The 13,650-nt window shown below is 38.6% G+C and overlaps 1 protein-coding gene across 1 annotated transcript in view; it reads left to right on the top strand.

The window, feature by feature from the left end:
* ENPEP (glutamyl aminopeptidase) overlaps positions 1-13,650 on the top strand; it is a 52,035-nt gene that overhangs the window by 25,978 nt on the left and 12,407 nt on the right. The window contains exons 9-13 of the mRNA XM_007425820.4: positions 4,260-4,325; positions 5,940-6,091; positions 9,567-9,646; positions 12,811-12,950; positions 13,063-13,118. Of these exons, the coding sequence (XP_007425882.1) occupies positions 4,260-4,325; positions 5,940-6,091; positions 9,567-9,646; positions 12,811-12,950; positions 13,063-13,118 (494 nt within the window). The remainder of the gene's footprint in view (positions 1-4,259; positions 4,326-5,939; positions 6,092-9,566; positions 9,647-12,810; positions 12,951-13,062; positions 13,119-13,650) is intronic.

Below are 13,650 nucleotides of genomic sequence, written 5' to 3'. Positions count from 1 at the left end.
CACCTTATAGACAGAATCTTGCCAAACTAAATCTATACTACAGCAACTAGTAGTATATCCTGGGAGATTCTCGGGAGTGGCTATCCTGAATCTCTTACTCTTCTCATGCTCCCCCTGCGGACTGTGTTGTCTTTTACCTCCTTTCCCCTGCTGGAATGACGCCCCTCCTTCCTGATAGCCTTGATCTCCCACATCATTCCATCATACCCTTTTAATTATAGACATCAGCCAGTTTCTTTCGTATGTCCAGTGTAACATCTTTTTCCATATCATTTTTGTAGCTTGTCATTTTAAAATCCACTTTCAAATCAGTCTCAATCTTGTCAGGTAAAATTTGTTCCTCTTCCATAACATCTTTTAAACATAATCTATCTATAGAGGCAGACACTCTTAAAATAAACTTCTGGGTCCATTGTTCAAAAATATCCTTCAATATGTCGAATGTTAAAATATTTTGCTTTATTCTGTATTTGTAAGTTGAGTTTGAGTGTTCTTATCCTTTAATTGTAATATCTAGTTCCTTCTAGTTCCCTCTAGTGTCTGATTTTTAAAGTCTTGTCTGATTTTTTTAAAAAAATTCAAAACAAAGGCATTTTCCCATGGGGAGGATTCTTTATAATTAATTCCAAAATCTTATTTCAAATTTATCTGGACCCTTGGTCCATTTGTAACTTTCTAAAATCACCCTTTTGCTGTGTATCCCCCCCCCCATTTTTTTTAAGCCCTTAAACTTGTATTTAAAACTTCTTTTGCTATGGTTTGAAGGAAACTAATCTGGTGCTGTAAAACGTGTCAGTCCAAAGGTCCCTAATAGCTGAAAAGCCATTAACAAGCAATTTCTGAAAGTGATTAGAAAAGGATGTATGCGAACACAGTGTCCTTTCAAAAGCATTAATGTGCTTTGAGCAAGATGGCTATTCCCTCATCTCCCAGAGTTCTAAACCCACTGGAGATTATTGTCTTGTGGTCTCCTTGCAAGAAGCAACTGTCTGGAGCACTTGTGGGCAATCTTAAGTCCTCTCCTTCTCCAGAGAGGAATTACAAAGAGCTGATCTACTCACCGGCTCTTCATTCCACCATGGTCATCGGCTGCACTTTTAGCAGAGCTGTCTTCAGTCTGCCATTTCTTTTCTGGAAGTCCCAGAATTCTTAGCTAGCTGCCTTGCCTTGCCTTGCCTTGCCTTGCCTTTATCTCTTTTCTAAAATAATTTGTACTGAGAATTTTTACTTGAATGAAAGACAAATAAATAATACATAAAAGAAGTATAGGAAAAGGGGAAAAAAGTGCAAGAAACAATACAGTTAAGAGAAAAGAAAGAAGTGGATCAGTGTCTACTTTAAAAAGGCTTCACGCAAGGATGTGAGCATGGTCTCTTCTGTGGCTCCCAGTGCTCTACTTGCAGGTCGCCCTCTGGGCAATCACATGGCTTTTCCTTGTCTGAAGAAGCTCTGTTAGTTCAAGCATATCTCCCAGCTGTCGGTCTTTGCCTCTGCATCATCCCCACTGTTTTGCAGAGACATGCTAGTCTGCCATGTTTCCACCCAGAAGTCACTGTTCATCCTTATTTCAATATCCTAGATTTCCTAGGTTTCAATATCCTTTGCTGGAATGGTTGGGGGAGAACAGCAGCCACTCAGCCAACACAGTTAACAACTTCTACAGGAGGGCCTAGCAACTTACATTTACCTTTAAATTACCTAATGAAGATATTAGTAATCCAGGTTTTTCAAGGGCCATTGATACTGTGCCCATCAGTATTTCTGACTCCCACTAGTCTTTATACAATCCAAATCCCAATCTTACAGTTTTATGCATCAGCTGTAATACAAATAATAAAAATATATCTTTCTGAGTGGTGGTTGAACAAAAAGTTTGATTGTTTAAAAGAAAGAACTCATATCATGGTATTACATTGCTGCCTACCTTATATAAGTGCATCTTTGAGGTAGAGCTGGAAATGATATCAAAGTAGTAAAGGTTTCAGAGCCCCTAATAACATTTTCATAACTGCCACTTATGCTAGTTGAGAAATAATTATTGTGTGAGCAGTTGACTGCCTTCTACACTTGAGCAAGAAGCAATTAGTTTACATATCTGATTTGTACTTTGATTCAAGCTAGGAATAATCGTATAAACTAATTTCATGAAAGCATCAAAGTACTGAATGAGGCAAACAGTGCCATCTATCGTTGTAATGCAGCACACTCAAATTTGCAAGAAAGAAAAATGTGATTTATCAAACAACACTTTCAAAGTATCAAAACAAGAGATGACTTTTGAAGTACATCAACTGTATATAAAATGACTGGAAAAGTGCTTGAGAGACTGCACAGAGTTAGGACTTGAATTTTGCTCTTTCCTTCTCCAGTTTATCACCTTGTCCACTAAACTATGTTAACTCTAACATATATACCCTTCTGATTTATAACTTTCAATCATAGCATGACCATTGGGTAGTGGCTTATCAGGTATAATATACAATGTTCTTCATGCCTCTACAGGCTGTATTTTAGTAGCCATGTCATCCATTCATCCCACCAAGTGAAGAGGAAGGTTTTACTGACTTCCTGCATTCATTCATTAATCCAGGGTTTCTCAACCTTGGCAACTTTAAGATGTGTGGACTTCAACTCCCAGAAATCCCTAGCCATGCATATGCCAACTGGGGAATTCTGGGAATTGAAGTCCACACAACTTAAAGTTGACACAGTTGAGAAACCCTGCATTAATCTGAGAAGAAACAGTGATAGAATCCTCTTTGACAGTCAGCGGAGCCTTATGGCTGTGGTCCTGTGTGGCGAACAGAGCCATGAGATGAATATGTACCTTTATCTAATCTTTACATTTTTAGCAAACCCGGCATATTATAGCCAAAAAGAGCATAACATTCAGCAGAAGTTATTCCCATGTGCAGTCCTTGTCAAGCTCACCTCTTTTGTTTAAAAGCTGACCTCAGATAGAAATTCAACAAGAAGAAAAAAAAGTTAGTTATAAAAGTGCTCTGTGTGTGTGTGTGTGTGTGCAGAGGAGGCAGAGAACACTTAAAAGACAATTCAGCAAAAACACAGCTGTTCTCTGACAATAAAATCCACACTCCGAATCTTGCATGTCTGCAGGATCTGCTCTTTGGTCCCTGAAAGCAAGTTTCAATGGTTTTGAAAGGACAAATCTATTCTTTATCCAGGAGTGACATTGAGAGTCAGCAGTTTCTAGCCTGACAAATGTACTGGGCTGTGCATTAGGGGCCAGAGAGCTGAGAAACAGCCAGAGAGAATTCTAGTTGTGTTCTTTTTTTGTTTACTGAAACCTACGTGGTGTGCCTAGATTATAAATTCCTGTCTTGTTTAATGGATGAGAGACTTATTTTAAGAAGTGTGTTCTTGAATAATTGAAATAGAAGGTGAAGCAGAGTATTATGAGAGCAATCCACTTTACCTAAATAGCTTTCACTTGGAGAAATAATTAAGGTCAATGAAAGTTACATTTCTAACTAGGTGTAAACCAAGGACATTTTTAAAATTCAGTTGTTGTTTTTTTCATCTAGAGAACTTTTATGAAAAAAAAATGTATAGTCATAAATGATTCATTTTGCATCCTACAAACTGGTATTCTTAAAACACTCAGCTTTGTATACCCATATCCCAGTGTTGTCCAAACTTGGCCACTTTAAGATGAGTGGACTTCAACTCCCAGAATTCCCCAGCCAGCCATGCTGGCTGGGGAATTCTGGGAGTTGAAGTCCACTCATCTTAAAGTGGCCAAGTTTGGACAACACCGCCCATATCCTATATATCAGGGTGGAAAACGTACAGCCCTCCAGTCTAGCTGGGACTGTTGGAACTGGGAAGATCATCAATGTCTGGAGTGCCAATGATTCCTCTGCTTTACCTGTTCTTTCCTCAGTGCTGCTTGGCTTTGAGAACCTAGTGCTATTTTTGTTTATAATGAAACAACTTCTTTGGTGTTTAGTGGAATAGGATGGGTTGCCCTGCAGCCTTAAAGTTACAACTGGAATTGTTTAGAAAAAGTGGCATTGAGCACTATCCATTTATTTGGCTGGCTCTGTGGTAGGCATATCTCTGTATAGCTTGTACAGAGTTTGTATACTCCACCAAGCCGTGTACAATGATCAAAGGGTGATCTGGAGGCTGCCAAGTTAAGGACAGCTGCTGTAATATCAATCAATATAGTCTGTATGGTCAATGATAATGTTCAGAATTTGCAACCTCAGGTAGTAATTCTCTTTTTTTCCCCACAGATATATTTAAGAGACTATCACTTTAAAAATGCAAAAACAGATGATTTCTGGAAATCAATGGAAAAGGTACGTTCTCTTTCTCATCATTCAATTCATACTTTTCTCCAGTAGCTTCTGACCTTGCATCAGAGAAGAGGTAATAATTTAACGTTGATTGCACTTTTCTTGTTGTTCTGATGGCACAATCAGGAGAAGACAAGGAGACCACAAATGAATCAAAGAATTAGGAATTGATGAGTCTAATAGCAATTTTCAGCTTTTTTCTGTGCACTTATCACCCAACTGCCAAAATTCTCTGGATGGGTTTGTAAAGGAAACAAGCTGAAACAGCGAAGCAAGGCTCAAAGAAAAAGTACCAAAGCTTTTTTTAACCTAGATGGAAACTCAATTAAGTTATGCCCATTATCTTCGGGTATGAACCAACTACAAGGTTTGGTTGGAGGCCCAAATGATAATCTTGAAAATACTCAGAGAAGCTGACCAAAAAGAAAGAAAAGTGTACATTTAGTACAAGAGGCGCCACGAAAGCTCCAGCTACAATTTAATATCAGTGTGTCACAAATAAATGAATTACTCAAAAACCTCCAGGAAAATTTATGTCATTTTCATTTTTCTTGTTCAAGACCAGTACACATTTGAATTCATTGTTTCTATTTTTCCTTTGTTTTAAAGCTGATAATGTGATGGGGTACAACAGTGGAATGAGGTTCATTCTCATTTGGGGATAACTTGCAACCCCAGTAAGTGGGGTATCGTAGGATTCTGCAACTCTTCTGAGCTAGAACCAGTCCAGTTTGAGTCAGGCCCAGTTTGAAAGTGGCATCCAAGAAACCGAAATTTTGTACCACCCATTAACTAACAATGTAAAGCCATACAGAGTTGCATTTTTTTTTTCAACGTAATGGAATGAAAAGTGCAGATACCTTACATTCTTCTAAGAGTTAAAGCAATTTTCAGTTTGGGACTTAGTTTACTTTCAAATCTAGGTTTACTCTTTTCTTTGAAGTAAAGTGCCTACAACCTTTTTCTGTGTTTCAGATAGAATTGTAGCCAAAACATAATATCAGACTAATATAAGTGGCCTTTGGTGTATGAGGGAAGAATTCCAGTGGCCTTAATAACCACACTAAATGCAGAAGACAAGCCAATAAGTTTTCCTCCATAATTATTGCCCCCTCTGATGAGAAAAGTCTCCAGAGCTTTTTCCTAAGCCAGGGCTTGTCTTTGAAAACTGCAATTTCTTTCCTACACTTTACACTTGGCTGTACCAAGATCTCTTTTTATTTTTTTTATTATGTTCATGATAACACACCTCTTGATTTTATTTTATTTTATTTTTCACTATTGCAATTTTCTCTTGAACTCTTATGCAGAGGGAAGAAGATATCAGAATGACATGTCACTTCTGATAGTTGTCGCCAGTATTTCTGTCCAGAAACTTCAAAAGATGGCTATCAAATATAATAATGGAAGTAATATAGTGATCCTCTGTGCTATTACTAACTTTCACTAAATATAGTTACAATATTTGGACAAGTTGCATCTATGTGATTTCTAAAGCTGGTGTTTAGAAATGGAAATAGTTCTCTTTAAGGATTCTATCACTAGAACAGCCAAATTATTACTATTTTTCCAGACTGCTTTTGCTTTCTCAACATGACTATCCATTGTTATTCTTAGGCAAGTGGGAAGCCTGTCAAAGAAGTGATGGACACATGGACCAGGCAGATGGGATACCCTGTGCTAAAAGTTCATTCAAACTCAACAGTCACACAGCAACGTTTTCTATTGGATCCCAAAGCAGACTCTTCCCAACCATCTTCTGAATTTAGGTATCTGCTGTATAACAGTTTGATATGATGTTGCTAAGCTGACCACAGTTCAAACTGCGGCAGTTTGTTTTCTCAAAGATCTTCACCAGGTTGTCCTTATGCATATAATTGATATTACGGCAAAATGGTTGATTTGATTCTTATATTAGGAATGGAGAACCTGTGAACCTTCAGATGTTGCTTTGGTGTAACTTCCATTTGTATGCCAGCTGATCCTAATGACTGGAATTGATGGAATTTGGAGCCTAACATGCCAATCCATGCCTTCAGATTGCCAATCCATGCCTTACTTAACTGCAGTAAACTAAGTCTATTTTTCTCCCAAATCAACCATGGTTCTACAGACAGTGAAGTTAATCAATGAACCCACCTATTTCATTAATTTCAGTAGCTTGATCAGTCATTGCTTGGCTGGAGAATTATTCATTCCTCATTGACAGAACATATGTTTATATTTAGAAGATCCCTAAAGAAAAAACAGCTGCCAAATCAGTTTAAATAAAACTGAATTAGATGGGCAGACAGGCTGACACAGTGAAGGCAGCCTTCTATATTGCTGGAACTGTTGCTAATTTCTAGAGCTGAACTAATATATTCTGAGTTGTTATAAAAGCATTCGGTTCAAATAATTTGCCAATATCTTGATTGCTTTTCTCCTGATAATTAAATAACATGCGTCAAGCTTCAACCTGTTACTGGAGAAATGCCACTTAGTATTTTGAGAACATTAGATCTAAATGTGATGATATCACTATAGGAGGGGAGGAAAAGAAGAGGTGAACCTGCAACAGTGGCTCCTGCCATTTCACCACTTAGTTGGATTACTGTAATGCACTGCACATGAGACTGCCTTTGAAGACCACATGGAAGCTTCAGTTAGTCCAGAATGCAGTAGCCCAGTTGTTGATGGGTACTTGCCAACATGAGTGCATTACATCAGTGCTTCAGGCCCTGCACTGGCTTGCTATTAGCTTCCATGTGCAATTCAAAGTGCCAGTTTTAACTTTTGAAGCCTACATGGCTTGGCTCTGAAGTATCTTCAGAACCGTCTCATCCACTCAGTTTCAACCCACCTGATATGGGGTTCCTGAAAAAATCTATTAGTACTCCCCATTTCCAGGAGGCCTGGATGGAGGACTGCAAACTCTGTTTTTCTATGGCAGTGCCGATTCTATAAACTCCCTGCCCTCTGAAAGCCAGTCAGTTCCTGCCTTGTTGGGCGTCAGGAAATTATTAAAAACAGAAATGTTTAAGAGGTTGAGTTATAAATGTTACTATTTATATTGCTTTCTGGTTCTTTTATGCATGCTTCAATTATTACTTATTGTTAAGTAAGATGACATATGCTCTTCTATTGCTGAGATTGTAACTTACCAAGAGTATCTTCATTCTGCAACAGGTTAAAAAAATTGAATAAAGAATAAATTACATAGGAAGGAAGGAAGGAAGGAAGGAAGGAAGGAAGGAAGGAAGGAAGGAAGGAAGGAAGGAAGGAAGGAAGGAAGGAAGGAAGGAAGGAAGGAAAAGAAAACCTTCCTGAGTTGCAGAAAAATTTACATTTTATACAGACAGGCTAGAATTGTATACTGGTGAAAAGCACATTATTTGAACCTTTTTCCAAAGAACAATACTATGGTCCTCTTTGCATGACATACTTAACAGCATCAAAGCATGGGAGCAACATATCTGCAAAGAATTCAGCACAGACAAGGGTTAGAGCATATTAGTTGGAGTTGTTTGGAGCTAAATTAACTAACATGGTAGCGCCCTCTCATCCAGCTACCTGAACAGTCAAAATCTTAGAGCAGTCCCATAAAGCAGGTACTCCTAGCTATTCTGTCTTTGGTTTACCTTTCTGCCACCTTGTCTGACTATACAAGGGCAGATGGACAAGGAGAGAATCTCCTTTTGGGTGGCCCTAAACCTGTGGTGACCCTCACCTTAATCAGGCCACCACAGATTTTTCTTAAAATATGTGTTTGTTCTGTGCAAAAATGCAAATCAGGAAAATGCATACTTTCCAACCTGCTGCTCCCTATTCACTAACATGTGCGTGATTATGTGCCTCCAATGCACTGAAGTATTTAGCTTGGAGAACAACTAACAAGCTGGCCCATTCTTGAAAACATGGCTCATGGAAAAGTTTTTAAATATGACAATAAGGCTTCATTGACTTCAGTATAAAATGTAAAAGCTCTGTGTTACGCATCTCTGGAACGATCCTTTGTTTCTTATGGGATTTACTTGCTTCTTCAATCTGACATGGGGTCTAGGTGACATAAACATTCCAAGTTATAAAAACAAATTATAATAACAAATACTAATAATACAAACAAAACAGTGCCCATCCTGATACTGATGGCTCCACACTGATGAACCTCCAGAGGATTTCTGGAAAAGCCATGTTTTTACTAGCCTGTTGCAGATAGGAGCAGGATGCAAGTCCCAGGGTGGCTTGTTTGGGTTGACTGATTATATTTAAATGGTAACCCATCATCTGACACAAAATTGGAGACTGTACACTTGGCACTGCCAAAAATGTAGTCACCTCTTGGGATCTAAGAAGCCTATCCTCAAGATGTTTTGGGACTCCAGTTCCCATCAGTCAGGCCACAGGTTTCCCCCCACTTAGCTGCATTCAGATTATAATTTTCTTTCCTATAAGATCCAAAGATGCACTTTCCCTCTCAATTCCTTCTTGCCTAACAAATATGTGCGGTATCTTGTGCATGAGAATTATTCCCACAATTAGCATTTCTGAATAATTAGAGCACACCAGAGTTAGCCATGGAAATCAGTGTACATGCCATTTCTTCCAGTACTAAGAAGGGAAGGTTTGTACTCCTTTGCAGCTCCAGGTGGGCAGAAGAACCTTTACTGCACCCATGAAAGCTTGCCATACCTGTAGAGCAGTGTTGTCCAAACTTGGCCACTTTAAGATGAGTGGACTTCAACTCCCAGAATTCCCCAGCCAGCATGGTCCACTCATCTTAAAGTGGCCAAGTTTGGACAACACTGCTGTAGAGAGAGTTCAGTATTTTAGATGGCATGTTACGTTGCACTCTGCTGGGCCAAATAGGAGAGACAGAAAACTTTTTTTGAAAGTTGAGAAACTTTTGGGAATAGCAATAAGAAACTAATAGCCTTTCTGCTTAAGAAATGAAGCACTGACTCCTTTGAAGCACAGGCAGAGTAAGGGTGTAAATTTTATTTTGCAATCATCTTCCTTCCTTGGTTCTTCCTTCCTTGGATTTTATTGGATATGACAGACATTGATGTCACCCATGGCATTATAAAGAAAAATATCTGCATGAATATAGTACCAAAAAAAACAACAACCCCAAAATAACTCATTATATTGATATAAATACTCTACCCAGCAAGATCACAGATATTGTTATAGTATATTTCACAAATGCTGTCATGATTCATTCTAAAAATACTTTAAAATAATCTCTCCTTTCTGAATTTTCAGTTACAAGTGGAATATTCCAGTGAAATGGCATGAGGGAAGTACATCAAACATAATATTCTACAATAAATCAGAATTAGCAGGTAATCACAACTAACGGACAGTAGCTATCCATAAAGTAATGATTTCCTTGAATCACATCCATGGAGGGCTTTGTCGCTGCTTTCCTCTGGAATGTTTTTTCACGTTCCAGGCTCTCCTATAGGGTGGGATTCCTTGGTGATCTTCCATCCAGGTACAACCAGGCCAAATCCTGTTTAGTTTCCAAGCCCAGAAAAATCAGCCAGAATAAGTGGCATTAACTGAGTAGAAGTTTCCTTTTAAGGAGCAAGGTTGCCCAAGAGAACTCACCACCAGAATTAGGAAGAAGAATGGCTGCTCTTTTCACTGCTTCTTCTTGATTTCCTTCTCAGGGGATAGCAGTGCACCCAACTCTATAAAACTCTAAAGCAGTGTTGTCCAAACTTGGCCACTTTAAGATGAGTGGACTTCAACTCCCAGAATTCCCCAGCCAGCCATGCTGGCTGGGGAATTCTGGGAGTTGAAGTCCACTCATCTTAAAGTGGCCAAGTTTGGACAACACTGCTCTAAAGTCTTTGACTGAAATGTTCTAAGATACCAGAACTGGGCAGGCAGATACTTTATCCATCTCACAATGCATTGCTTTGAGGACCCCATCAGAACAACACATATAGGATAGCCAGTCAAGATAGCAAGTCACTCGGAAGAGCAAGGAGCAGGGACCTATCATAGGCATAATGAAGTGACTGTTGAAGGTAGTCACCATAATCATTACCCATCCTGGCCTACAACCTCAGTTGGCTGCTTCATTATTCTTGGTAGACCTGGCCATTTCTGTTACACTTCTTAATAATGTAACATGCCTTATACAGGACCTATTATGTGTCTAGTTTGGTAATTTTAGTGAATACAGAACAGCAGAACTGTTCTGAGAACAGAATACAGAACTTAGCAGCCAGGCTGGTCTCCAAATAGTGCTAAAAAAACTACTCAGATTTATCATTTAGTCATAGAAGGATTACAAAGCTCTGGTTATCATCCTTAAGATCCTGTATGGCATGGATCTAGGCTACTTGAGTGAACGTTTGTTCTTAGTTATTCCTCTTTATTCTCCAAGATTATATGAGGAGGTTCACCTTATAGTGGTATGTCTGGCCCCATAGAGTAAAAGGCTGGAATCCTCTGGGTCTACACAACTTCCTGCCGTAACAACATACTTACGGTGCTGATTTAGCTCTTTATGGCTTTTAAGAAGTCCTGCTATAAAAACACACTTTTTGAAAAAATATTTATTGCTTGGGATAGCTACTTGGTAGTTGCTGCTGTGACCACTGATCTTCCAGGAAGCAACTTGCTTGGTCTTCTCTCCCAAGCTATGGTCTGTGGGACAGATAGAGCTCCCATAACCTGTTCTTACAGAAATAAATAAAATCAAACTTTATTAAAAAGAAAAATGATCAAACATAAAGCCTATTTTAACTTCAAATATGAATAAGCAACCATTGTCTCTTAAAGAAGAGAAAGGGAGAGCTGACTTGATAAAACAGATGCTTCCAAAATTCTTAAAAAGGTGGGGGGGGGGAATGAAACCAGATGCATGTTCCAGTGACACCACAAGGTGGAGCTGGTCTGTTACAAACTGCTCGTTTAATACTCATCTCAGGATCTTACAGAGCTCCAAGTTCATCATGCAGAAATAAAAACTGTAAAGTTTTGTTCATCAACATTATTCAAAATACATAGTGGGGAAACACACTAATCCTCAGTTTGGACTGAGCTTTAAGCAGAAAAGGCAAACAGCTTATCTAATACACACAGCAAAATAAAATAAAAAAGGTTTAATGCAATTTTCCTGGGTAAAACATTTACCTATTTCTGCAGAAACAAACTGAATTTTGATGCAAAGTCCTCTGCTCTTCCCTGGATCACCGTGGTTTTGGGGAATAATTCCTGCCATTTATTAGAACTGTTGGAGATACAGTTCTCTCCCTTGTTTTCCCAGCTCAGATGAAGCAGCTTCTTGTTCTCTGGGGTTATGCCTTTGTCTTAAGGATTCAAATCTCCTAAATCCTGCAAAGAGGGAGAAATTGGGGTATCTAAGTGACAGAAAGCATTCCTCCCCCAGTGCTGATTCTGCTTAAGATGGAAAAATGTGTATTCCCAGTCTGGGACGCTGCTGGGAATGCAGGCTGACATAACAACATACTTATGGTGCTGATTTATCTCTTAATGGCTTTTGAAGAACTCCTACTATAAAAACACACTTCTTACAAAATATTTATTGCTTTTACTGTTTGATTTTATCTGTGCTTCTAACTTTGTTTTTTATGTTTTCTTGCAAATGGCCGAAGGACTTCGGTCAGTGGTGTAATAGGTGTGATTTAATAAATAATGAAAGGTGTTATTTGGGGAGGTCAGGAAGAAATTTTCCTCTCTATTGCTCTTTTGAGCTCACAGAGGACACCATTTTGACCAAGAGAGAAGGTTGTTCGCCTATTTTATAGCTGATGCCAGGGTCACCATGTCTCTGAATAGCAATTGCTGGGAATGTGAGCAAGGGGGCACTATTGCTTTCAAGATAGGCTGGCCATAAGCTGGCTGCTCCTCCACCCCATAATGGCTAGGCCAACTCTATCCACTCAAATACCTTTCTAATGCAGAGAAAGAGGGCGAATCTCTCCTTGCGTTACCCTGCAATGTGAAATATGCAGTTCAGGAAGGACTGCTTTCCTTAGACTAGGAAATTACACCCTGTTTCTCCATTATTGAGTGGATAGAGTAGTTCAGGGGTGGGATTCTCCTTCTCTGATAGAATCTATCCCACCCTATCTGTGTGTGCATGGGCTCAAGCACGCAAAGCATAATTTGATTCTTAGTCCAGTTTGGTTTCTGCAGTTGTTGCAGGATAATCTGTGATAGGGTAGAAGATTTTATTTTTACTGTTTCCACCAAATTTACTTTTGTTGGAAAGGAAATGGTGAAGTCAGCAAAAAGTTAAACTCCTCCCCCTACATTCTATTACTCTAATAATTCTCTCTGTGTGTCTCTTTCTCTCACCCATACTAACAGCCTGACTATCTGCATTTTAAAAATAGGCCTGTTAAATACAGTCAGTGTTGCATCAGTTTTGGCTCTTCCAAATGTTTGTCTTTTGGAAACATATTTCATACCACTATAATACACTTATAACTTCTTCCCTACTTTTTTCTTATTGATACCACCACAGGAATTACTATTACACGACCCAGTGATCTTCCTCCTAGTTCTTTCTTGAAAGTAAACCAAGATCATCTTGGTTTTTATCGTGTAAATTATGAAACCGAAGCCTGGCGTGTCTTAGCTGATATTATGAACAACAGCCATCAGGTCAGTCTGCTGAAATTAATCTTTTGATTCAGTTTTAGCGATGATTACGCACTGCATCTTAATTTTACACATCAGATATCAACTTCTTCTTCTTCTTTTTTCCTTCTTCTAGAACTTTAGTCTGGCTGATCGTGCTGGTTTTATAGATGATGCTTTTGCATTGGCCAGGTAGGCGTCATAATTAAATTAATGGAATAGGCAGTTTATCTGATGTTACATTACAAGTTAGCATAATTAGCTTGTAATTATAATTGTAATTAAATAATTAACATAATATTTAACTCAAGAAAGGTATGTGAACTGACACATGCAAGTACATTATAATTCATCCTCTTTCTGCTGAGGATGTGCAATTCTATGCACATTTAATTTGGAGTAATATCCAGCGAACTCAGAGAAACTTACTTCAGAGTAATTATACATGTTCTAGTTAGCCCTTTCATTCCTTAAGCTTACTCTCTCATTGTCATATTAATTCCCAAGGAGCTTTTTTGAGAAAAGAGATGGCTTCACTTATCCTTGGGTTCTGCAGTATAGATACTCTATGAGTTCTAGTATCAGTGAATCTGGAAGATATATACTTACTGAATCTGCAACTTGGAATGCTACTATCATTCCAATATTACCCTCTTTAAAATTTTGTGATGGTCTTTGTTCAAAACCATACCAAAATGTACATACTGTAAGTGGCATAATTTAT

This window comes from Python bivittatus, unplaced genomic scaffold, assembly GCF_059951505.1.
Source record: "Python bivittatus isolate LINGU-HERP-01145 unplaced genomic scaffold, Pbiv_v1 ctg000070_np1212, whole genome shotgun sequence".
In the NCBI taxonomy this organism is placed as follows: Eukaryota; Metazoa; Chordata; class Lepidosauria; order Squamata; family Pythonidae; genus Python; species Python bivittatus.
Note: the sequence above shows the minus strand (reverse complement) of the source record. Positions and strands in the feature narration are given on the sequence as shown.